The sequence below is a fragment of the Lethenteron reissneri genome, chromosome 3, assembly GCF_015708825.2.
Source record: "Lethenteron reissneri isolate LAM-NWPU_2019-01 chromosome 3, ASM1570882v1, whole genome shotgun sequence".
In the NCBI taxonomy this organism is placed as follows: Eukaryota; Metazoa; Chordata; class Hyperoartia; order Petromyzontiformes; family Petromyzontidae; genus Lethenteron; species Lethenteron reissneri.
In genome coordinates, this window is record NC_083781.1 from 12,189,558 (window position 1) to 12,216,519 (window position 26,962).

The following is a 26,962-nucleotide window of genomic DNA, read 5'->3' on the forward strand; positions in this document are numbered from 1 at the left end:
AACACAAGCGACCGTCTTCAGGCGAGAGAGAGACAAAGCTACTGAAACAAGGTCTTAGATAGGCCTGAGATGTGTGCAGCCTCAAAGTAAGAGGGCGGTGCTAGAAATGGTCTCCCTGAGGCTGTGGAAGTGGCTATTGTATTGTGAGAGATTAGCATGATAATTGTTTTTTTTACCCTTTTATCTGGCAACAAAACTGACACCTTTTTTTTTACCAGGAGTCATGTTTGCATAGACCACAATACCTGCAGTCATAATGCAAACAAAAAACATAACTCTGATAATGATATGCACTGTCCTTGAAGTTGATTGGTCCACACCCGAGACAGCTTTCCTTAGAGCCTAGTCAGATAAAAGGGTAAAAAACCAATTATCAATTTTTTTACTGGCAAATGAGGTACCAATGGTGTAAGAGATTAGCATGTCAAGGCATCAGCTTAGTATGTCGCAGCATCGGTGACTGAGCGAGAAGGACATCCAGCCCGTCAATGCAAAGACATCCACGCACAAAAATTGTACTTGGGTGCGGGCGATTAAGTGGTCATCAGGACGGATGCGCGACTTTGTAACCTATACACCGTTGCGCATCCAACCGAGACAAATAATACTTTATATCTCGATTTAAAGCTTTCGTGACTGCAGGGATTAATCTTCTTGGTTCTTTCGGTAAAGTCACGTAGAAGGGAAATAATAAAATAATAAAAATAAAACATAATAAAAATCAAATTCTCACGTTTCGGCCACAACACAAGCAGCCGTCCTCAGGTGAAGAAACAGAGCTGTCGGAAAGACAGCGTCCTAATGACAGCTCTGTTTCTTCACCTGAAGACGGCTGCTTGTGTTGTGGCCGAAACGTCGTGAGAATTTCATTTTATTGTTTTATTTTTATTATTTTATTGGTTTATTTTTATTATTTTATTATTTCCCTTCTACGTGACTTTACCGAAAGAACCAAGAACGAAAGCTTTAAATCGAAATTATACTTTATATCGTTAACAACACTAAGTTGTTTGCAGTATAAATATAAAACAAGAAAAATTCTCACGACGTTTCGAAATTTCTTGCTGTGGATTTCACACCTGATGATGATTGCTTGTGTTGCAGTCGAGACGTCGTGATAATTTTATTTAATGTTTTATTTTTATCATTTTGTTTAATTTTAATTATTTTATTATTTCCCTTCTACGTGACTTTACCGAAAGAAACAAGATGAATCCCTGCAGTCACGAAAGCTTTAAATCGAAATTATATTTTATATCGGTACAACACTAAGTTGTTTGCAGTAATTATGATAATTTATTCCATCCTCGTACCCCCCCCCCCCCCTGGCCGCACCAGATGGTAGCGCCCCATGCGCTCGTCCCAAAATGGCCGCTGCGTTGAGCAGGGCACTGAAGCTTCCGGGTAAGTGAGCGCGGCTTCGCGTGGCCCTTTTGGCGACGTTTCGCCTCCTCCCCCCGCTCGCAGTCGGTCGGATTTACCGGCGAAGCGCCGCAATTTGTTTGTCGGCGGCGGGGCCTGTTTGTTAATTGGTCCACGATCCCTCCCCCGGTTTCTAGCCGCGAGCGACCGAGGCTGCGTTAGATTCAACAAATTAAGTGGATGTGAGAATCGACGGTTCGATTCCTGTTTACGATTCCGCGTACGATTCGAATGCCGTGTAAGCCGACGTAGGTTGAGGAAATCGATTCGGGTTTGCGGAATCGCTAAACGTCGATTCGATCCGTTTGGGTGCCGCAAATCACGCCCTCCGTTGTGTTAAAACACATTTATAAATGTGATGGGAAATGTTTTAAAATGTTACTATTCGCCAAAAGGCAGCTTCATCCATGGCGTAAAGACCGTCATACGTTTATGATGAATCACAGTTCGCCGTAGTGCCATTTATATCGACACCAGGACTCAACCAGCACAAATCTGTGATTCCGTTTTGACGCGTAAATATTTAATTCGGAATTAACAGTACAGTAAGAATACATTAGTGTTATTATCATACGCGTGTGTTCGTGACTAAAGGCGAGAATTCCCCAAACGTAGGTCATGTATATATACATTTTTGCATGACTTTTATCGCGCGACGCAACATAAGTGTTCATCTTTTACGTTACGTGGTCGTAACCGCTGCTGGATACGATTGTCAACATTCTTTAATTGTTCGTAAGTACAGTTAACGTACGTAATTCATTTAAATCTCTGTTATTTTGTTGCGATGTGAAACGCCGTGGTGAATTTCAATGAATGCGTGACGGGTTGGGCCGTCGATTTTCACCGAGTTCATTGAGGCATTACTCAATTGCCTCCTTTGTAAATTAAACATCAGCATCTTTTTTACCTTACATGTGTGTTTATGTATACAACCGTCAGAATATGAAGGTGCTTTATGGATAATCGAACGTGTTTTGACATCGCCACACAATGAACGTGATGGACACACGAGATAACGGCATACGACTACATTATTTGGACTCTGTGGATGAGTAAGATACAGAGAATCATTTCGATTTAAAGCTTTCGTGACTGCAGGGATTCATCTTCTTGGTTCTTTCGGTAAAGCCACGTAGAAGGGAAATAATAAAATAATAAAAATAAAACATAACGGAATTTAATTGTCATATGTTTTATTATTTTATTATGTCCCTTCTACGTCACTTTACCGAAATAACCAAGAAGATACAGAGAATCACTTAACAGTGCGGTGGAATTTTTTTTACAAATCAATGTGTAAAGGAAAGCTTCACCGTCAACACTCATTTTCAGGAAGACCCTGTGTGTCTAACGATATTTGACAAATATCCATACGAGTATATCTTTAAAATAACACAAAAACATCCACGCAGGACGGTCAACAACCAGCTTGCTGTACTGCCACCTTCTGGTTACCAGCAGCCCAGACATTTTGGCATTCCCAGCCCTTGTTTTCTGGGCGATCCACCAACAGAATTAGAATCAGAATCTTCATTTGTCCTGGAGGAATCCGATGAGATTTGAAGCAAGGCTGTAGACATGGAGTCAACATTGGGGGGGACCAAATCTTCCAGGGGTTTGGGGTCCCCCCCCCCAGAAAAAAAATCTAAATTTGAAAACTCATTTCCTGCCATTTCCTGCCTAAAATATTAAACAATTCGCTAACACATAGGATTTATTTTTATTTATTTTTTACAATAATGTCTACTGGTGTATTGTATTTATTGCTCTGTTTTTTCTTTTGTACCTTTTCTTGTTTCATTGTTTGTAATGGCAGAGATTAGGGATTAATAAAGTACAACCATAACCACAATCGTATCAACAGAAATCTATTTTATAGCAATATATTGGGGGGGACATTTTGAGCGTATTTGAATATTGGAGGGTATGTGTTCCCTCCGATAGATATTATAATTACGGCCTTGATACAAACACCCGAGCTTGGGCAACAACAACAAAAAACTCAACAAATTCGCCAATAACACTGTAGCCTTTTAAAGGAAAAATATATAATTTGCAACGTTTCGGGCAATGACCCTTGAAATCGCTACTCCTAGCGAATCGCCCCTGTTATTCCCATTCTTTTTCTGTTCATATGCAAGTTAAACCTCTGCACCTTGCACATAATCACAGAACGCCGTATCATAGTTGCAAGGACTTGGGTTGAGAAACACTGGACTAAGGTGCACTACAACCATCATTACAATACCTTGCTGATATCGTCAAGGAGCATAAACCATCATCTTGCGAACTCCGCTCTTCCTCGCAGCAGCGGTTTTTGGCTCAGCTGTCGAACAAAGACGGTCACCGCATCGCGCTCTTTCGGATCTGCTTCTGCGGCTGTCTGGAACGCTCTTCCTTCCGATATTAGGAAGCCACTTGAGCTATGTCATTTTAAATCTAAATTTAAAACTAATTTCTTTAGAATTGCTTTTTGTGTTTAGTTGTCCTACGGCACCTGCGATTAGCATGGTTGGCTGCGTATGGTGCGAAAGAAGTTCAACATACATACATTAACATCGATCTTGTATTCCGTTTTTTACGTTTATCCTGTACTTGGACTATATGAAACGATGTGATGTTTTTGCACTGTAAACTTTGTTCAGTCCACTGCTGGATGAAGGACCTCAATCCCAAAGGTTGTGGGTTGCTGCGATTGACAGGATTCCTTCATGCATCTTCAACATTTAGGGTGTAACATTTGTTGCGGTTTAAGAATGGGTTATTTTAGCATTGCGATGAATGTGGCGGTTCATGTGAACCCATTACAACGTATACGATTAAAAAAACACAAATGCGTCGTGTGTTGCCAGCTTAATCATGGGTATTCGCCCTTGCGATCTTATAACTTCACTCAACTTCATGCCGCTGTGCCACTCTTTGTTGAATCTTTCAAGGCATCGCATGCATGTCCCTCCCACCTTGGCTGCCATTCCATTTTTTATTTGCAATACCTAGCAATGCATATGTACGGCTACTTTTGTCAATTTACTGCCGGATGAGGGCCCCCTCATGCCGTATTGAGGCGGGTGCGGGTGTTTGAACGCAAGGGGCGTTTATGTGGGGTTATAGAAGTAGAGTACAACAATTCATAGTCCCGAAGCAGCTTATAACCACATGTTTGTGCATGGTGGTCGCCCGTCTAAGCACTACCCAAGATAAATCCTGCTTAGCTTCCAAGATCTGATGAGATTGTGCACATTCGGTTTTATTTCACTATGTAACACGATTTTTGTTCCTGGATAGTAAGTGTTATTTCCTAATTGCTTATGCCTCAAAAGTATATAAAATGGATATTATTCCCCACAAACTTTTCTCTTGTGACCAGGACTTTATGTGAAGGAATGACACAAATGCACACCACGTTTTCTCATTGAAAATAGGTACATTTCAAAATATCACTGTCCTGGTCACAAAAGCAAAGTTTGTGGGGAATAATAGCCATTTTCTGTACTTTTGAGGCATAAACAATTAGAAAATAACACTTACTGCCCAGGAGCAAAAAAACAGTTTTTTTAACACAGTGTTTGTTGTCATAGGCAGCTAACACTATGCAGACTCTGAAATTAGAATTGGCACGGTGCCAGAGATATAGGCAGATAGGCCACTGGAGATTAAGCGTCACATTGACATAACTGCACATGACCTAACATGCTCTTGGCGTAGTGTCATCTATTTTTCAGTCCCTGGCTAAATGATTCCCACCACAGTAATGTGGTACTGTCACCTCTGGCCCCAGGTCTGGCCAGTAAATGTGTTTAGCCAGGGTCCACCACACCTTTACTTTTTGACGTGGCCTACTTGGTAGAATTATCCCATTGCAGTTTAACCTTTGTTGTCCAATGTGTGCTTTTGCAGGTTGAGAACATCGGCTGTCAGTATGTAACCACCAGCTTCTCCATCCTGCAGACTAAATACGCTGTCCGGGAAATAATAAACCTCATCTCTGTTCTATCGCTGCTTCACTCTAACGGAGGACGCAGCCCAACGAACTGCTCTGGTATCGATGTCCACGTAGGCTGTGTGTGGATCGTGTTGCTTACTACCATTTGATGCCTCATTCATGAGAAAAGAGACCTAATTATCACGGTCAGGTGAGGTGGCCCCAGTCGTGCAGAGCTCAGGAGTGCTGAGCCAACACTACTGAAATCCTGGTATGGGTATCCAGGCAGCCGCCTGTGATTGAATTGGGATTTCACGTAAATTGAGTTGATGTTCTCAGCCTGGTCGCTCGCTGACTTCTACGCAATAAAGCAATCGCATTAAACTTCACTGTGATTTATTTGACTAAGTCCTTGACATTAGTATATGTACTGCCGGAGCAAGTATGATGCTGGGCATACAAGTGACGAACCTTACCCTTAATGCAGAGCGAAATAGGCGAAAATAAAATTAGGGTGAGACACGATAGCGTAGTGCTCTGTCACTGGTGCACAAAAAAGTAACACCTGACCTGATCTTTAAAGTCTTTATTTTTCGTGAATGAAGCTTCAAATTAATGTTGGACGGCATAAAAACACACAGCCTATGGACGTATTTCTGATTTAAGAGCTGCTATCTGCCTTTTGGGTTGTGTCCTTAACCCAGTCTAATGGTGCTTGCCACTTTCACACCCGCTGGCATTTCTTACGCAGCTGTGTAAATTTAGACTAACCCCTAACGGTTCACAGCTTTGCTTTCAAAACTCGGGAGCCGACTCCTGCTTCTTGCTTGAAAAGCCTCAATGAGGCTTTCCTGGGTAAATAATAAATATAAATATTGATGATTGAGAGGGTTCATATCCAGGCTAAGGTCATTTGAGGCCATCGTTTTTCCAGATCTCGTAAAAATAATGACTGGCTTGGTGTAAATTCAGTCGCAGTTGACTTATCAGAATCAGTATACTTATTGAGACTGGAGGAGGAATACGATGAACTATGAAGCTGTTTTTTTTACAGATGTCCAGTAGGGGCAGATAAGAAACATTACAACAACAAACAGTACTAAATCATGACAGTTGTGCAAAGTACAAGAAAGGTAAAGAAATCGCCCAAACACATCCAAATAATAATCCCTACAATGTAGAATCACCTTCACCAACTTGGGACCACAATCCGGTGTTTGCCGACAGCTAAATCTACCCCCGAGTGGAATTTGAACTCGCAGCCGTTTCAATCGTGAGCCAAGCCTGCAGCTTACTGTGCCCCCGGGGGCAGGCATACATTCAGATCGGGAAGATTATTCATTTCGGCACCGTAGCACAGCGATGTCCTCTTTGCTCAACACGTCGTCAAAAACACCGACTTAAAGATAATAATTACATAAAAGTTGACGTTTGTGGGCAATGGCGCTTCTTTACAGGATGTAGAGAGGTACATTGTACAGCCCTGTACCTCTCTGACGTTTCCATATGGTGTGAAAGAGAAGGGCTATCGCCCAAAACGTCGTCTATTATATGTACTTCCTTTTTTCAGGCCACGGTGTTATTGACGAGCGTGTTGAGTTTTTTGTTGTTGCTGTTGTTTGTGCAGCACTGCAAACGCAGTACAGTATAGACGAATCATGTGTCCTCTTTTGAAGGATTTAGTGCAAACCTTGCCCGCTGCGTTAGTAAGCAGCTTGCCGGCTGGTGTTGGTTACACGGAAGGGGACCTGACGACGTCCTTTTCAACTTTCAACCCCTCGCTGCACGCGACCTGTTAATTTGTTACGCATCAACGGCATCGTGTTCCAAATCGGTCAATCATCAGACGATTTTTTTTCGATTTAACGCTCCGTTTCCTTGAGGGTGAAAGCACGGACTGTCGCCTCGCTAACTATTCATCGAGTCAACTCACCGACTCACTTTGTTTTACATTACGTTTTCACGTCCAATTGTTGGTTCAGATCGTTTAAGTTGCACATTGAAATTATACGTCAACGCTTTTTTTTTACTTTGATTGAAATCATGATTTATGAATTTTTTTGTCTATTCCCTCAACTTTTCTAATGCTCAAAGTTCAAAACTTTACGTAAATTTTTACGTAACGGTTATCGTGCTGCGCTGGTATAATTATGCTTTATTGTTATTCACAACTTAATCTTTACACATACTTTTAAAATCACATTGCTTTTTTGTTTCACGCTTTATGAACATTGTGTACATTGGAATGATTATTACAAGTTGATTCTGCAAGTTTGCAATTTGATAACATAAACTTTACTACGGATACCTTTGTATCTCTATAGTCTACACAGTCCCTTTATTATGGGCATTGCCGATCAATGCTCGTATGTTAACGCTAAAATAATTAAAGTGATCATTTATAGCCCTTAGTCAATTTTCCTGCTGGATGAAAACTACTGCAGACTATACTCGTCTGTGAAAACACAACGCCTTCATGATAGCCTTGTACTGCTATAGAAACTTTGCGAATACCAAATGCGCTCATGGTTTGATCTGGTAAAGGCTTTCCCAGCCCACGTCGGTCCGTGGGGAGTTCATCTGACCACACTTTGATCCGTGCACTGATTCAAACCTGCGCTCTCCCGTCACCGCTGCCGTATCCGTCCAAGTTGTGGCGTTTGTCCGTCTTAGGTAAGCAGGGACGCGGTTCCGGTGAGTACGACCCTCTGGCCCAGGTGGACAGCCAGGAGAGCGGGGACGAGGAGGAAGACGAGGAGGAGGAGGACCAAGACGAGAGGATCGAGGGCGCCGCCAAGCAGCCGCGCGGCAACAGCAAGACCAACGGCAGCGCCGTTCCGCGAGCCATGGACACCTTCAACAACAACCAGCAGCCGCTGCAAACTCAGGCGGCCAGTGCCAAGGATAATGATGCCGCCGCCGCCAAGGGACCGGCCCTCGACAACGCAAGCAACGTGGAACTGCGCCCCCTCCGCAGCGACGAGGCGGATGCCAATGGCCCTGGTGAGACCGCGTTCAGGGACCCCGGCGCTCATGCTTCGTGGGGTGGCGGGGGGTGGGGGGTGGTGTGGTTGTGAGTGCATCGCGCTATGAAACCGGCGACCGAAGTTAGTTTCTTGGCCACGGCTAACATCGGTGGCGAGTGATATCTGCACCGGTTGTCGATGCCCCCTTCACAAACCACCACTGAACTACGTTGTGAGGTATGGTCAAATAATCCCCGTGATTGACACGGCATGGGGGGAAGCCTTTATCCTGCAGTGGTTTGATTAGGGGGCTCTAATTTATTGGGCACCACGATGAAAATATAATTTAAAAAGTTGAAGGACTGCATGAGCAGGGGTGCATGAGCACCAACAAAAACTCAAGAATAAAGGGGATGGACAATGAGAATTGTTGAAATTTTAGTTGGAGATTACAAAACTACAATAATGCAAACAGCTCTTATATTGTAGCTATGCACCTCGGCTGTGTGTTCCGTGTATGTATGTTGAACTTATTTCTTACTGTAAGCCAACCGTGCTAATCGGGGGAAGGGCAACAAACTAAACACAAAAAGCAGTTCTAGGTTCCAGTCTGAAACGAGCACAGCAACATCACACCCATACATTAAACTTACATAACAGTGTGACAGCGGTTCTTACAACTGATCATATAAAGTCCTTTTGTTCAATTTGTCTTTATTAAGCTTCAAACGGCTATATTACATGGTGTTCTATTCAACATCACAGCAACCGTTAGCTTGTTACATCCAGAAGCGCCGGCCACTTCCATCCCCTCTTTCTTCACGGTCATCACCCCCGCTCAACGCGTCACCGCCTTGCGCAGGCGATTTGCAGAACCCGCGCCAGCAGCAGAGCGGCGCGACAAGGGGCGACGCGGAGAGCGCACGCGGCACCGCCGACGGAAAGGGCCCGGCGCGGAACGAGAGCCGGAGTGGCCGCATGCGCACGGCCGCCTTCATCGTGGCGCTCTTCGTCTGCGTCCTGTCCGTGCTCGTCTTCGCCTTCTTCATCCCGTGCCCCGTTGTGATGCCCCCACGCGCTGCCTGGGAGGTCGCGCTGCCGGCACACGGTAGGTATCGACGGTGACGGGTTTTGTTTTGACGTTTGGAGGAGCTGTCGCCGGTGAAATGGAAGTTGCAATTTAAGATGTGGAGGTGGCCGGGTGGCTTGGGAGGATCACAGTGGTGATGTCGGAGACTCGGAGCTGATACTGATGAGATTCTGGGCGCGGGTACAGGTTTGGGTTTAAGTCACACCATCGTTCAACAAGGTGCTGAAGTTGAAAGTCTCTTGGTCTGGTCGCCAGTGATGGCACGAAAAAAATCATTAGTCTTTTTTGTCCTTTACATATGAAATTTACAGCCCTGAAGACTATAACGTTTTCTATTTTATTGCAATGTGACAATCGCTTCTATAGCAGGGCATGTGAGACGGTGCACTGCCATCTCGTGTTCAGGTGAACTGTGACGATTAAAATGGATGCCCTTGCGCACGATACCTGCATACAATCATGTGATCGATGAACATCGAAGCACATTAATTGTGCTTTTTATGCAAAGCTTTTAGGCTAATGGAATGAACGAGGCGGTGAAAACAATGCCAAAAATCATTAATTTTTTAAATTGAATTGTGACTCCCCCAAATCCGGACAATTAATCAATTTGATGGCGTGTGATGCATTAATTCCCTTCTCTCGATGACTCCCAACTTTCGTCTACGCTCGATGGCACTCGCGTTCTCACATGCGGCGAGCTAACGGGCTCGGCCAAGGGTCGCCAGCGACCGTGTTCACGGTGGTGTCTCTGTCTCACCCGTGCAGCGGAGTCCACCATCGCGGTAGCCATGCTGCGCGTCAACAAGGACCCCACCCCGGACGTGATCGTCCTGTACCGCACCCTCAACGACAGCGGTGACGCTGCAGCACGCTGCGCCAAAGCCGGTGAGGACCCGGGCTCACGGCATGCCAAGACCCAACCTCACTAAAAAAAAAAAGTCTGGCGTCTCATAGCTACACAAACTCACTCGCGTGGACACGTGGGATTGGACGCCCCCTTAATGAGGAAGAGACTGTCAAGCACGTGCCATTATCACTGCGCCATCACCCAATGCGTTTTAATGAATTATTGATTAAAACGTTTTTTTTTTTAGCTTCTTACACACGCATCCAATGGTGTGTCGTGGACTCATTTAATATGCAATGTATGCAACTTAGGTGCAACTTTTTACCTGACTCCAGCTCCAGTGCTATGACAGAGCACGTGACTGTGACTAAGTGTGTAGCACAAGATAAGAGCCGTTTGTTTCTTTTGGGTTTGTGCTTTGCTTTAAAAATTCAGGGGGTTCATATACCAACCGGGTCTGCTTGGGTCAGCAACCTGAAAAATATTTCCGCATCCGGCATACCGCATCCAGTATATCTCTCGGTATTGCTGCGAGTCATGTGCCTACTCAATCTGCCAGAAACCGAGAAAACGTTTGGTGAGAAATTAAAATAGATAAATGTGCAGCCTTGCAATTATCCATTTGTACTGCTGGGAGGACATAGTGGGCGCCACTGTGGCGAGATGTTAACTCCCTCGCCTGGTATGCAGGAGGTCATGGGTTCGATCCCGACCCTGATGCCTGTTTATTTTGAGTTTGCATGTTCTCCCCGTGGTCGCGTGGATTTTTCTCCGGGTCCTCCGGTTTTTACCTCCACATTTAGAATGAACATGCGTTTAGAGTATTTGGCTCTAATAAATTTCCACATGTTGATAAGCCACTTTCGTTCAGCTATCATTTGTGATAGCCAGGTCACTTCTGAAAAAGAGCTATATAGCTCAGTGGGCCTTTCCTGGTAAAATAAAAAAAACTAGAGTTTAAGGAACTTGCACCGTCAATTCACCTGTGCTCACCATTGCACCACGGCAGCATCCCTGAGCGCGGAATTTTTTCCCACTGTGGGGCCCGCAGGGTTTGCCTCCGGGTGCATGGAGGTGATGGCGCTGTCGGGCGTGGACGGGGCCCGGCTGTGGCGCCGCCCGCTGCGCGGGAGGCCCAGCTCCTTGCGCTGTGACGGGAAGCACGGCGGCTCCAAGGCGGAGAAAGGGCGCTGCCTGCTGTCGGGAGAAATCGGCCCGCTGCGCAGCATCGTCGCGGATAACGGCACGTGATGCTCGCATCTTACTCGGGCCTATCTGTACGGGTTGGCGATGTAAACACGGAAAGTTAAAACCACAATCTTTGTCCTGATGGTCATGCAATAATCTTAAGTCCGTTTTTGACGTTTACACAGCTTGTTTTTACCATTAATGTTGTTGTTTAAGTTATTTTTCCCGAGTTAACTTTCATAATGGGATATCTATAATGATTCGTGTTTGTGTACTGTTTTCGATTACTTTGTGAGGAAGTTGTTTCCACGCCGGTTTCTATTTGCGTCATGTTTTTACGCTATTGCTGTTGTCATATCGGTGGCCAAGCTCGCTCTTGCAAATGAGACTCATCTTGATGGTCTCTTGACTTCTCACCTGCTGAAACAAAATAAACTAAACCAAAGTGAGCGGCATTAACCCAACATAGGACCCTCCTTAAAAAAGTGCCATGAGACCCGAATGGGTGATTCTTAGGTAAATAACTTGTTTATTTTAAATTATTTTTGCATGCAAGAATATAAATTTGCAAGGATGATAATGTGAGCCAGCGATCACCGTCATCCGATTAAGCCAAGCCATGAAGGATTCTTAGAACTGAAGACTCGCGGCCAAATTATTGTATTGTTCCACTTTGTCACGAGCTTAAAAAGTACACACACAGTATCTGCTTCTTCAATCCTTCACCCACCCCCCCTCCCTCCAACAACAGCATTTCAAAGTGCTTATTCTCGAAAAATAGAGTTTTACCAACGTATCATTGCTTCTAAAAAGCACACATGTACAACCCATAATAGGTTTTTTGGGTTAGATCGCGTAAATATATAAATGTGTCGTTAAATCCGCCACCACCCGACACAGCCAACTAGTAAGGGTTGTCACATAAACAGAACATGCCAATTCGTTACTAGTACAGCACACAACATTTACAATGTTGAGTACGACGTTTTGCCAGTAATTACAACTAGCTTCATCAGGTGACATGTGTCCACAATCTTTATTCCATAGCGTACGTTGTGAAATGGGTATAACGTTTGAACAATCCCCAATGGGCAAATTAACTCAGGACTCGGGGAGCCAAATTAATGACCCGTTTCCATGGACGCTGGGAACCGGCCCAGAAACAGTTTGAGGAACGTTCGCACCTCCCTCCTGGGCCGCCTTTCCATCACTTGGTGAGCCCCAAGGTGCCACGTGTCACATGACTCCTCCAATCCCACTGTGTTCCTCCCACCCCCTTTGTCTCGCTCTCTCCCATCACTCGCTGTCCTAAATCAGAATCTGAACTTTCTATTTAACTTGGAGAAATCCGATGAGCCATGAAGCTCCTTTTCACCGATGTCCAGTGGGTGGCGGGGTCAGAAAGTTACAATTGTGAACAATAAAAAAAAACACGATCGGAGTCCAAAGTCTCCAGGGCTAGGGAGTAGGAGTCGAGAAGAGTTTGTCATATCCATGAATGGTTTAGGTTAAACAATATTTTTGTTTACTAAAATTGATTTGTTTTTATTTTTTACATTTCCATTGTATGTGTTTAACAACGTGGCCGGGAGGTCACAATGAGCGACTGCTTCTGGTATCGGCCCAGTTAAAAGGCCGCAGTTAGTTTACAGAAGTCACCCTCGGAGCCTGGTTCCGGTGTCTTAACTGGAACTGTGCTGCCTCTTTCAATTGATGAGTCCCCAGCTCTAATGCTGGGCCCTGTGCTGCATTCGCAGGAAAGGACATCTGGGAGGCATGGACGGGGGCGGAGGACGAAGCCCCCCGGGTGCTGACCCCTCCCCTCGAGGTCGGTGACCTCGATGGGGACACGACCCCTGATCTCCTCTTCTGGGTCGCGCCCTCTGTGACCTCAACGGTATGACACTCCGGAAATGCACCTCTCGAGAAAAGCCTTCCCTTAGTGGTGGTGATGTCTTGTGTGTGTTGTATGCATGTTGAAATTTGTTCGCAGCATACGTAGCCAACCGTGCCAATCGGAGGTGCGGGGGAAAGGACGACAAACAAAACACTAAAAGCAGTTCTAAAGAAATGAGTTTTCAATCTAGATTATGTAAAAGTGCATAGCTCCAGTGGCTTCCTAATATCAGAAGGAAGAGCATTCCAGACGGCTGCAGAAGTGCATCTGAAAAGGCGCGATGCAGTGACCGTCTTTGTCCGATGGCCAGCCAAACGCCGCTGCTAGGATATCCGGCGTTTGCGTGCGACCTTGTAATGGACGTGACGAGAGAGAATTAAAAAATGAGTCACTTCTGTAATCCAGTGGCGAAGGTTGGTGGATCACACACAGATCGTTGTGAGCTTTGATACTCCTAACCTGCTGTGTTTTCGAAGTGGCTTGAGAAGTGGCCAGGAGGTAGTACAGCAAGTGGGTTCATAACCCATCTGTGTGATCCTTTAAGTGTTGTTTCACTATTCATCAGTTTCTTAATCGTCCTTCAGAGAAATAACTATTCCTCTGTTGAAGTTCATTGTTGTGCTTACACGAAGTAAAATTGTGCTTGTAATATTTATTTTATCTCGTTAATTTATATATATAATGTATGGTGGACAGCAGGGAGCAGGACAACATTATCTATTTACTCTGCTTCCTGACATGCATATCAATATTACCCGCCTTCAACAACCCACACGGACCAGGGTGGTAAAGTATTGTTAAAAAACCTCTTTAACCAACATGGCATGGGGAAGGCCATCATCCAGCAATGGGTTGACAGGGTACTGCAAATCTCTTGCCACCAGAATGGTTCCTTCCTGCTCCTGTCCGGCTCGTCGGGGAAGCCGATTGGTTCGGCCGTGTCACATAACGCCATCGCCCCGGGAGAGAAGCCACTCCCCCTGCGGCTACTCTTCACGGCGCATGGAGACGCGTTCGTGCTCATCGCGTCCGGTACGGTACTACCCAACTGTGCAGAGTTGGTATCCCAGTGGCGGCTCAGTGGTTCGCGCGATGCATGACGAACCAGGCAACCTGAGTTTGATTCCTGGCCACGGCTAAAATTGGTGGTGAGTGATATCTGAAACGGAACCTGGTCACACGCTCCTTCTTTACCAACACGCAATGACCAGCGTGGTGAAGTATGGTCAAACGATCCCCTTGATTGATGCGATGTGGCGAGGCCTTCATTCAACATTGGTTGGAAGGGCTGTGAATTATATATATATACATATATTTATAATTCAGGTGATGATGCCTCTACTACTCATGATGTTGATTATGGTCATTCTTGAGGTGACGTTAATCATATTGCTGCTGCTGACAACAATCTTGGTGGTGATTCGGATTGCTTTTAATGTCGCCATTGATAATGCTCTTAGCACTGCGGTTGTTGATGGTGCTGCTATTGCTACTGACCATGACAGTATTGCTACTGCTGAAGATGATATTGATCATGTTTATTTGGTTTACCCAGTGAGAAATAATTTGCAAGAGTGAGCTGGGTCACCAAGTTAAAACTAATAAACTATAAACGATTTTTGTATTTTACCACGTAAGGCCCTCTGAGCGACCTGATAGCTCAACGAAAGTGGCTTATCATGCGGACATTTATAGTAGCCAAATTCTTTAAATGCGTGTTGATTCTAAATGCAGAGGGAAAAACCGGAGGACCCGGAGGAAAATCCATGCGACCACGGCGAGCTATGGGGAGAACACGCAACGCCAAATATACAGGCGTCAGGGTCAAACCCATGACCTCCTGTATACTAAGCAAGGTAGTTAACATCTCACCACCTTGGTGCCAAAATTACAAAAACAAAGTAACGAAGCAAAGCAATCGGAACAAAAACAAAGATCGGTGAGCATGATTAGTGGCGATGACGACACGACCGTGACGATTTATCTTCATGCCCCCCGAACGTGCCGCGATGCCAGGTTGGGAGGTGCAGGCGCTGTCCCTGGCGGACATTTACCTGCGCGCCGTCAGCACGGCCTCGCGCTCCACCGTGGCCCCCACCCTGCGAACGCACGCCGCCGCGTGGGCTGGCATGGCCGACAACCTGACCGGCATCGTGCTGGTGCATCGGTACCCTCATTCATTCTTTTCTTCTTTCTTCTTCTTCCCGCTGTCGCTGGGCTCAGGCTCAAATTGTTAAGCAGGCCGGCCGAGTGGTGGAGTGAGAGTTGTTGTGAAGTGCAGCGTGGTGGCTGAGCACGGCATGGATGAGACGAAACAATCAGTCTGGTAAAGAGTCGTCAACAAGGTTGGGTGGATAAATCAACGACTGAAGTTTGTGGAACAGTAACCATAGTATTGCCTGCCAGTGATCGAGGGTTCATTTATCGGCTCACCCACACGGGTGTAAATCCTGTTGTTGCTTGCCGTCCCGTGTGTATGGATCGGACCAGTTCCAGTTTGGGTCCGATAGAGGCCGTGGTGCCAATCCCGGTGGGGGCGTGGCGCGGACACCCGGCCCTGCTCGTCGCCGCGGCTGGGAACGTCCGGCTGCTCAACGCCTCCGGCCTGGAGACGCTGTGGGAGGTCTCCGTGTCTCGGCTGCTCAGGTGCCCACACCGGCGTGCCACTCTCGCACACCGCCCCCTTCCCCCCCCCTCCCCGCCCCTCGTCTGCTCAGACCATAACTAGAATTCCAAATTACCCGCAGACTACTCAACTAGGATAATACATTGCAATTGTCGCCCCCCTACTGGAAGACTAATGCCAGTTTGCAGGCCAGGTGCCAAGCCACCTTGTGCCCACAGGCTGACGGCTGCTAGACTGGGAGTGCCCCCTTTCAAATGTGTTGAGCTGAGGTGCGTTGTAGAACGCTCTGAGATGCATAGCTGTCAACCCATACGGTTTACCCGCATTCCTGTACAGGAAAATTGGGCTTTCAGGTCCATACAGTGTACAGCCATTTCAATTCGGGCAAAAGAATTGTCTGTTTGTATTTCTCCCTTGTGAGACTTTGTGGAATGATCGTTGAGATGTATAAGGGGCACGGGGTGACCAATAAGGTCTGAATTGGTCTGTAATAAGGTCGGGCACTGATAAGGGGTTTCACAGGTATGGAGATGTCCCGACGCATAGGACGCTTTCTAAAAAAACATTTCATTGCCATTCATACAATGTGGATTTGTAGTCCCGTCTAAATGCAACCACATCTCTAGACGCTTACAGAAACAGTGGGTGTAATTATTTGATCGTGGGAAGCGAAGGTTGACTGGTAGAATGTGTTGCCGTGGAGCGTAACATGCGTGGAGGGGAGTAAAGTGAAGTAGATGTATGTATGTTGAACTTCTTTTGCAAACGTTCATAGCCAAATGCGCTAATCGGAGGTGCGGGGGGAGGACAACAAACTAAACACACAAAGTAGTTTTCAGGGGTGAGTTCGTGGCGACGCTCAAAGATGGCAAGTGCGATTTCGAAATTCACCGGGGTTAGTACAGTATTAATTATCACAACGTAGATGACCGTTGAGATGAACGTTTAATCGCAACCAGAGGAGAAAAGGACGCTTCTTGAGCAGATTTTGTGGGTGATATGGCAGCAGAGAGAATTCCAGAAAGTCAGGACGTCAGATGAGGAGTGAACACCCTCCAGGCCAAGTTTGACCAGTGATCTCCTTAGCAGGCCTTGGTTTAATGGGATGTCTTGCACAATTAAGGTTATTCGAACATAATCATAGGACATAAATGGGCTGTCGTGCTTTTTCTTTAAGGATATTAAATGCATTCATAATCAACGTTTTTGGGTTTAGATCGCGTTATTTATAAATGTGTCGTAACCCTTCACCACCCGACACGGCCAATCAGTAAAAAAAAAAGTGTCACGTTGACAAAAGACAAATAGTTCACTGCTTTAGCCCACCGGTCGTTGATTATGAATAATATTGGTCGCGAAAGCCTACGTGTTATATTAAATATAGTACGTAGATTTATGTACACATGTTGAACTTCTTTTGCACCGTACGTAGATCAACCGTGTTAATCGGCGGTGTAGTCTTATCGTCAGTTATTCTTTGACGAAGAAAACATGAATGGGTTGTTTTTGTAAATGCAATTTATCTTTAGTCTGCCAGTGTACGGATTCTTCAACAACGACAGCATCCCGGATATCCTGGTGGAACACGAGTTGGGCCAAGGCCTCATGCAGGTGAGCAGTGAACCCAGGAAGCAAAATAGATGCACGTAGTTTATGGGTTGTGTGTTTTACATTTTCTGTATTATATTGAACGTCTTTCGCATTGTACATAGCCAACCGTGCTAATCGCAGGTGCGGTCTTACCGTTGTGCGTTCTTCAGCGCTGTTTGCGCATCGGTTCGTACGCCTGTCCGCGCTCCTATTGATGTACCCGACCGTTCGTCTTATTGCTGCCCGTGCGTCCGTCTCACGAGTCCGTCCTCGCGTGTGCCCGACGGCACGCTTGCGTGCGTGCGCCCATGCGTGCATCCGTCCCGCGTGTCTCGTGTCCTAGGTGTCCGTGCTGGATGGTTTGTCGGGCTCTGCGCTGTGGACGGCTGCGTTGGGAGCAAGCGGAAGCCGCGCTGCGGGGGTGTCCGTGCTCTCCGTGGTCGGCGGTGGACGCGATGCCTTTGCCTTCTGGGGCCGCGGGGCGCCGGCTGACTCCGCGGCGAGCACTCGCACGCACGCACAGATGCACGCACAAACACACGTGCACGCACAGACACGTGCAAAGACAAAGATCCCCCGTATAGCCTTAACAGACTGTAGGGGCAAGTGCTGTTAGCAAGCACCTATGAAGGCCAGAACAGAACACGAGGGGGTGGGTGGCCAGCACCATGCCCGACCGCCTTTCCCTCCCCAGTGGTGATGTTTACACACTGCACCAGGTCCTCATTTGAGGCTGAGTCGACCAGGACCGGTTCAGATAATCATCACTGGTGTTGGCCGTGAGCGGGAAACGAACTCGGGTCGCCGGGTTCGTAGCACAGAGCGCTCACCGCTACACTACCGCTCCCCACGACACGTGGACGCGCACACATACACATGTGCACGCACAAACGCATACGCAAGCATAAAAAGCACAGGAACAATCGATTAGATTTAACCGACATATTATCCATCGCAAATTCATTGATTCAACGTCTCTTTTTTTGTTCTTTGCCCGGCCGCACAGAGCGCTGTCCACCAGCTCTACCTGCTGCACGAGGAGAAAGCTCACCTGCTCATTCCCCTCGCCAACTCGTCGGGGCCCGTGGAAGCGCACGCCAGTACGTACCCTAACCCCCATCCCTCCTCTCCCACCCTCCGCAGTGATTCAATGAATCGTCACAATGCGATAAAAAAATCGATTCCATTTTTATCGAATTTTTACCGTCTCGTTTATACGGATTCGTTCGGTCTGTTGGTCTGAGCGCACACATACAGCCCTCTGGTCAGTCCTCTTTCGGGTGACGACTTTCCCATGCCGTGCGGGTCACGGGGGTTACTTGACGATACTTTACCGTGCTCTGGTCTCGGCAACCAAAATAACAATTTGGTAAAAAAACGCTACATTTCAAGAGCCGCAATGGACTACGTGCTGAATACGAGGCAGCAGTCCTTGAACAGCCGTGTGCTGCTCCGGAGTTGCAGTTGGCCGACTCCTGACTATGCCGGTCCGAGTGATTTGGCGGTAGGTCCTGAATGTATTTAGGTATATAATTACATGAATTGTAAATAACTGATGTTCATGCGTATGATTTCAATGCACGTGTCACGAGTGGAGGAACCGATTGCGATTGACGAATCGGCGCATCGTTACGAGTTGAAGCGTCGGCAACACCGGCAGACGAAATGAGCAAGTGGAAATAATCAGATTCAAGCCACCAGAGGGCGGAACTCGAACACCGCGTGTTCAATGTGTCCTCACATTTCCCAACTGCAGCCTCCAATCTCGGAACAATGCTGACAACAGCCGAACGCAATATGTCCTCTAGCCATCCAAGTTATTTTAACCCGTTTGTGAAGTTAGTATTATTTAAATCTCATGTTACACAATTTTCACCCTCATACATCGTTCGGTGGTAGAGCGGTGGTGTAGTGATTAGCGCACTGCACTATGAACCCGGCAACCTGAGTTTTATCAATTCCCGGCCGCTAATAACATCAGTGGTGTCTGAACCAATTGTTCCCTACCCCCCCCCCCCCCACCTTCATATACCCGCGCTAAGCATTGTGGTGAAGTATGGTCAAACAACCACCTTGGTGGACATGACACGGGGGAGGCCTTCATCCAGCAGTGGCTTGAACAGGGTGTGTAAATAGTAATCATAATTATTATTCTGACGTTGCACCAGGCCTCCGCTGCAACACTGCAAAGTGTTCAAACAACCTCGTAGCCACCGAGCAAAATGGGAAAATGGGAAGGTGCACTTTGCTGCGACTTACGCTGGCTTGTTTTTTTTCACTCCTGAAGCCTACACTGGATCACTTGTGGCAGCCGTTATGTAACCTGTAGTGCTTGCACTATAATCACTACGACAACACGGTTGACGTGCTTTAATCTGGCAGCGCTGCAACCTACGCACCACGCCCCCCCCCGCCCCCACGTTCGTGAATTAATTCATTATTAAATGTCAACATGGTCTCATAAAAAAAGTCCTCGCGTTATTGCTTCAATCTACGCTGTGTTTTTGGCGACTCTTGTTCCGTAGACGTTAGACTGGGGGGAAGATAAAGAAGCTTTCACGACCAATATTATCCATCGGAGGTTTTTGTTGTTAGATCGCGTAAATATAAACGTGTTGTTAAACCCACCACCACCTGACACAGGCAATTAGTAAGGTTTGTCAAGGAAAACAAAACATGGCAATTCGTTACTAGTACAGCATACCGGTGTGTTGAAGAGTAAACCCACGTCATTTACAATTCGAGTACGACGCTTCGCCCGTAATTACAACTAGCATCATCAGGCGACAGCCAGAGTTGTGGAGAAATCCTCCTGCTTCGGTCTTAAATAGAGTGATACATGTGATGTTGTTACTTGTGAGCTAATCAGGTGTGAAGGCCAGGGTGGGTGTAGGGGGTTAATGTACGCATAACACATTCCTGCGGAGGGAGCTGGTAGGAACGTTGGGTTGCTCGGTCAGTGGCCAGGTTCAACGGCGGCGTGGTGTATTCCGCAAATATGCCCGACTGTGAGGGCGGGCACAAGCCGGCGTGAGTAGGTTAAACGTTGAGTTTTATAAGGGCACCACGGGGTGACCAGCCCCTCCACACCCAGCCCCACCCCTCCCACCCCCCACCCAGCCCCACCCTCCCCATCCAGCCCCTCCCCACCCTCCCCACCCAGCCCCTCCCCACCCTCCCCACCCAGCCCCTCCCCACCCTCCCCTCCCCACCCAGCCCCACCCTCTCCACCCAGCCCCTCCCCACCCAGCCCCACCCTCTCCACCCAGCCCCTCCCCACCCTCCCCTCCCCACCCAGCCCCTCCCTCCCCCCTACCCACTCCCTGCACGGCGGATGGACACAATAATCCCCTGTGGGCTGGTGTAACCAGGAGGTTCCTACCAGTATAAATTACAATGGATATCCATTGTCTGCAACAGTTCACTTTCCTCCCACAGTCTGGCTCTTCCTGTCTTCTATATCATCGCATAACCTTGTATGTATGAATGTATGTTGAACTTCTTTCACACGTAGGGAGCTGTGCTAATTGGAGATGTGGGGAAAGGACAACAAACTAAACACCAAAAGCAGTCTTAAAGAAAAGAGTTTTCAATCGATATTTAAAAGTGCATAGCTCCAGTGGCTTCCTAATATCAGAAGGAAAAGCGTTCCAACGGCTGCAGAAGCGCATCTGAATGCAGTGACGGTCTTCGTTTTATGGTTAGCCAAAAGCTGCTACTGCGAGGATGACCGAGGTTCGCGTGATGGTTTATGCTCCTTGACGAGATCAGGAAGGTATTGTGGTTCTCATTTGTGGCGTGCACCTTGACAGTGCACAGTTCACGCATGTGCAGTTTGGTAAACTGTTAAACTATTTACTTACCAGGTAATACCCACTGAGCTATTTTGCTCTTTTTCAGGAGCGATGTGGCCACAAATGATAGCTCAACAAAAGTGGCTGAGGACATTTTTGCAGCCGAATACTCGAAATGCAGGTTTCTAAATGTGGAGGGGAAAATCCACGCGACCACGGAGAGAACATGCAAACTCCAAATATACAGCAGGCGCCAGGGTCGGGATCGAACCCACAACCTCATGTATACCAGGCAAGATAGTTAACATCTCGCCACCGTGGCGTGTCCACAATAGACATGCACACCCAGTTCAAAGGTTGGTGGGCAGAGAGGAATGTAGTTTAACTACCGCGGTTATAATCATTACATTTTTTTGCGTCTCTATATAGCGCATGCTTAAAATGTAAGTGCATACATTTGTTTTGCATCTGGAAGTGAAAATGGATTTTAATTCTGGTGTTCACCTTTACCGCAGAATCATTTACAGTGCTGAAATGTGCTGTACCAAGCCAGAGGTTTACTGTCTTGTGAATTAATCAACAATTACCAACGACGATTATGGCCACGATAAAGCAATGAAAGAGTTCGTCTGTAGGACACATGTTGCAGGGGTGATAGTTTTCACGTGGTACTAAGGTGACACTTTCAGGCAAAGTCCTAAGTAATAATGATATTGATATTTTGGAGAGAAAAAAGTTTGAACGCAATAATAAAGTTTAATGCGCCCTTGAGGCTGACGCAAGATAATAGTAAAAAAAAAGAACTCTGCTCATTCGTCAATAACACTGCCTTAAAATGAAAAAGTGTATAATGGGCCATTTTTTGGACAATGTGGCTATTCCATTGGAACCTCATTTGCCAGTCTTTTGGCGTCATCTGGTCCAACCCATGTGAGACTAGGCTCTAAGGAAAGCTGTCTCGGGTGTGGACCAATAAACTTCAAGGACAGTGCATATATTATCAGAGTTATGTTTTTTGTTTGCATTATGGTTGCAGGTATTGTGGTCTATGCAAACATGACTCCTTTTAAAAAAGGTGTCAGTTTTGTTGCCAGATAGAAGGGTAAAAAAACAATTATCAATGTGGCTATTCTTCACAGATCGTAGAGAGACCGGAGGGCTAGATGGGGATGGGCAAAACCGTGGATGTAAACTCTTCACAATAAATAACAACGCAGGTGTCCGCCACAGCACCACCGATTATCACGGTTGGCTACGTGCGGTGCGAAAGACGTCCAACGTGTACATGCGCAGCAGCGTGGAAAATTCTGCATTACGATTGCAGAAGCCATTCTGACCGCGCGACGGCTGACGTTTCACCTGACGTGCACTTCCACGTCGAGATGCAGCATGATAACGGCGTTTTTCATGATCCCACATTAAGAGACGTGATTTTCCGGAACGTCTGTGGCACCCAGCGGCATTGTGGGACAAAGAGAAAGACATCGGATACGTGTTTGTATCCGCACCGAGTGGCGGCGGTGGTGACGGAGATCCCCCTGGCGCGTTGCTGCGGCACTTCCGGTTCAGCGACGCCTTCGCCGCCCACGCGGAACCCGTGCCGGTTCCAGGGACGAAGGACCAGCCCGGGACGGAGGGCGGCGAGGGCCTTCAGGAGTGGCTTGGCCATCTCCAGTTTCAGGCCGTGCGGTGAGACCGTGGGACGAGACACTATGCACGAGGCGTCGCATCTCTTTTTAGTTGTCCCCAGTGACATTCCAGTTGTGATACTGATGGTGATAATAATGACTGATAATGAGAATTATCGTGTTGATGATGATGTTGAAGATGAGGTTGGCGATGGTAATGATGAAATTTAAACGTATTGTGACGATGAGGATAAAAAGTTGATGGTGATGACAAATGTGATTATTGTGGTGGTGATGATATGAGAACGATAAAGTTGATGATGAAGCTAATAACAATAGTGTTGGTAGTGGGGATAATGCTAATGCTGGTGATAATGATTATGATTGTTACGTTGATGATGCTGACGACGATGACTCTCCTTCGTTCCGCCCTTTGCAGCGGTGACGATGTCATGTGAGCGAGATGGACGACGTCGAAAGATATTCGAGACGACGTCTCCCAGCTGCCAATCGCCAGCTCGCCGTCCCGTCGTTACCCCCCACGCGTGCGGTCCTCTCCGCCCTGACAACCATGAACTCGTGTGAAAAGTGGGGGGGGGGGGGGGGGGTAGGGGGACACGGATAGCATTAAACGATTTTAAGCAACGAGATGATGAATACGTATAAGTGCGAACGACGCTGAACCGGCGCACAGTAACTCGCCCGTCTTCCCAGAGGGCTTCGGTTAAAGCTTGCGGGGCAATAGCTGTGGTCGGCTCGGAGGGCATGTTATAGCGAAATGCGCCTGCAGGGTCACCGCCTCGCTCTTTGCTGACTTTTTGGCAGTGTCTCAAAGTTCAGTTGCGTGCGGTGAAAGTGAGCTCTGTACGTCTAATACGGGTGGCGGCGGTGATTTTGGTTTTTCGTTTTGATTTTGACGAGCGCCCCTTGTGTGAGTGCAAGCGTTGTCAGTGGCGCCGAGTGGCGCACCCTGCGTGTTGGCTTCGCCGAGATGGCGGGGGGGGGGGGGGCGGTGACGGATTGACCCGGAGGGAAAACGCTTGCATTTGCCAATATTACTTGAAGTGCATAACTGCCCTCCTGCCCCGAATGTTCTCGCCGCTGTGCATGCACACGCACACGCACGCGCGCGCGCACGCACAACATTCTTTCTCGCTTCTGGCCCCCTTACACTGGGACAAGCTGCCCCTTGCACGTCAAACAATCAGCCTCACTGTCCACTTTTCATTCTTCCATTCGTTTACCCCAAACTCCTCTTCCCCTCTGCCTTCCCCATCATCAACTTCACTACCCGTTCAACGCACTCACTCGTCATCAACCACTCATTGTCACTCGTCATCGTGTATTTCACACATACTCGTATTCATGTACTACCATCGTCATCAACTCATCTCATCGCACTGTTCTGCTGTACAAATAGTGAATTCTTTGTTCATATTATGAAGCTTTTTGTGTTTAGTTGTCCTTCCCCCGCACCTCCGATTGGCACAGAAGTTAAATGTACATCAATCAAGGCACTATATGAATTAAAATAAGATAACAACCCAGCAACACCTCTACATTCACACTTATAACTGTTCCTGAGACCCCCATTAATGAAATAATGAACATTTTCTGGCGGGCCACGGCACGTCACATGTCACCTGCGCAGGCATTATGACGTCACGTGATGTCACGTGATGTCATGTCACAGCGTGTGTGACATGCGACTACGAAGCTGTGCCTCATCTCCACGCGTTTCACAACTCTTGTTTCTCACCCGTCTCTATCTCCTGTCTACAGATGTCTCATCTCTATCTCATCTTTATCGCTCTTTCATCTCAGTCTACCGTATCTCTTTATATCTCTCAACGAGCTACGACTCCTCAGGCAACTCCCAAGAGTCTTTGCAGGTCAGATCTGGCCAGTTGAAGAACGCCGTGTTAATCCAACACCAGGTAAGAACAAAACGTAAGAGTAATAATTTGCTCGTAAAAATTCCAGCTTGCGTCAAACTTAAAGCCCTTAGGTTGCGTAAAACCTAAATCGACCCGTGTATGGATTATCTACGATGCCAAGTCCCATGGCAAGGATCTCATGCTCTCTGGCATGGACTCCTGATTCCCTCCACACCTGCCATGTGCCTGCATCCGTGAGCCCAAGAGTTTGTTCTTAAACGCCCACGAAATCTGTCCACCCTGTCCTAATTAATCCACAGGCAGGCCAACTCTTCACCCACGGGCTCCTGTCCCATGTAAGGTTTTAGGGCCCTGCCTTGTTCTCGATAATATTCCTCTGGCTGGGGGCCCAGTTATTTTTTAAAATCCAAGTTGAGTTTCTGCCAAATGCTTTCGACACACCATAAAGTCCTTTACAGCTGCCCTTTGGATTTACTGGGCTTTACCCGTGCCGTAAAGAGACTAGCAGATGTAGTTATGGGTTTGCGGTTGATATATTTGCGCTGTTTTGATCTTACGATGAACACAGTAGGACTGGCACTTGCGCCCCCTCCCCTCCCTGTTTATGTGTCGAAGTAAGCCGGGTGTCTGGGCAGTCGTGTTGCGTCGTTAAGGTAATCGCCTTGTTGTGGTAAAGCCACACTGCTGCTGCGTATCATAGCTGTTGCCTCATTACCACCTATTGATACACGGTTCAACGATTTACCCCAATGCCAGGGCATTGCCTCTTGATATCGCCCAGATATCAGAGCATTGCCTGGAGCGGCAAGTCAAATATCAGATCTTCTCCACGGTCAAATGATCACTGGTTGCCACTCATCTTATTGTAGCCTCTGAGCTCGTGGCGGAAATGCCATTGAATGGGGCGGAGGAGGAGGGGGGGGATGCTTTAAAATAGAATGTTCGCTGTTGGCTTGCAAAGTCGCGTCTTCGACCACAAAAGGTTACCAACTGGGCGGGCTGCGTTGACCCACCAAGCGGGATTTTAACTCGTGTGACTTTCCCGGTGAGGGTCGGGTCCTTTGACCCCAGCACGCAATTCTTTCCGCATAAACGTACGAGGAGACCGGTGCGTCAACAGCAGTCGCATATCGGCACAATGCTGTGAAGGGGGGGGACGCTGAATTCACGACTGCGGGTTATCGAACAGTCCTACTCGGGAGTCTTACATCCGCCGCTCTAGAAATGTTGCTGCGGTTTGTTTTGTTTTGCGGCCAGTGAGTTGCGATTTAGCTTTGGTTTTGCACAAAAGTATTACCGTAATTTATGATGTACATTTTTTAAATAAAGCGCCTCGCTGCTGTCTCCTCGGCGCCCGCTCTCAGTGCGACGCGCAAACCGGAAGGCTCCCGAATCTGTGCGTTGGACGTGGCCAAGATGCTCCGTTTTGAGGGGCCACACACATCGAGGTTGCCACGTGTTCGCGCTCGATGAGAGCCGATGAGCGACGATCTGGCGTCAAACCTTGCCCAAGCGCCCCGTTCTGCATCTCCACGTCAAAAAAAATCATCGTTTATTCCACCGGCCTCTTGAGCCTTTCGGCAAGCCCTCTTTGAAGGGGCTCCTGGAAGGCCCAAAAAGGTTGATTTCTAATTTTTTACGTGGATATATGGAGACGACGATTCATGATTTAACTTAGAATGATTTGGCAGTGAAAGAGACCGAGACAAATGGGAGTCGGCAAGTCGGGGAATGCCTGACGGACGAGTGTCACAGCAGCAGTTCGCGTGAATTATTTACATGTGCGTTATTTATTTTAAATATATATTTTTTCAGACGGTTTCTTAGATATATTCAGAGGATTGTGAGGACGCGACCACAGTATGCGCTTCTGCATGTGTCTGCAAAAGGCCGGCCAATCATCACGTGATGCGGCCGCCGCTACGCTGGCTCGCTGAATGAGGTGAAAACGACTTTGGAGAATAGTAAATCCACGTGTAACAAGACAACCCGCCTCCCGTGTCAAGTGTCTTGGTTTATTCCCGTGTGTGAGTGTGTGTGAGTGTGTGGGGTGGGGTGTTCCACCAGTCACCTTGGTTTCTTCACCTC

At 47.3% G+C, this 26,962-nt stretch overlaps 1 protein-coding gene across 1 annotated transcript; it reads left to right on the forward strand.

Annotated features, from left to right (window-relative positions):
• The first annotated feature begins 1,351 nt into the window (after positions 1–1,351).
• LOC133346742 (protein FAM234A-like) lies at positions 1,352–26,866 on the forward strand. The gene is made up of 15 exons (XM_061558587.1): positions 1,352–1,404; positions 5,323–5,342; positions 8,021–8,350; positions 9,176–9,421; positions 10,172–10,291; positions 11,305–11,496; positions 13,199–13,338; positions 14,223–14,370; positions 15,355–15,505; positions 15,829–15,984; positions 17,494–17,575; positions 17,898–18,053; positions 18,561–18,654; positions 22,806–23,037; positions 23,416–26,866. The coding sequence occupies exons 1-15, from the start codon at positions 1,352–1,354 to the stop codon at positions 23,432–23,434; spliced, it is 2,139 nt and encodes a 712-aa protein (XP_061414571.1). The 3' UTR covers positions 23,435–26,866.
• Positions 26,867–26,962: the final 96 nt, after the last annotated feature.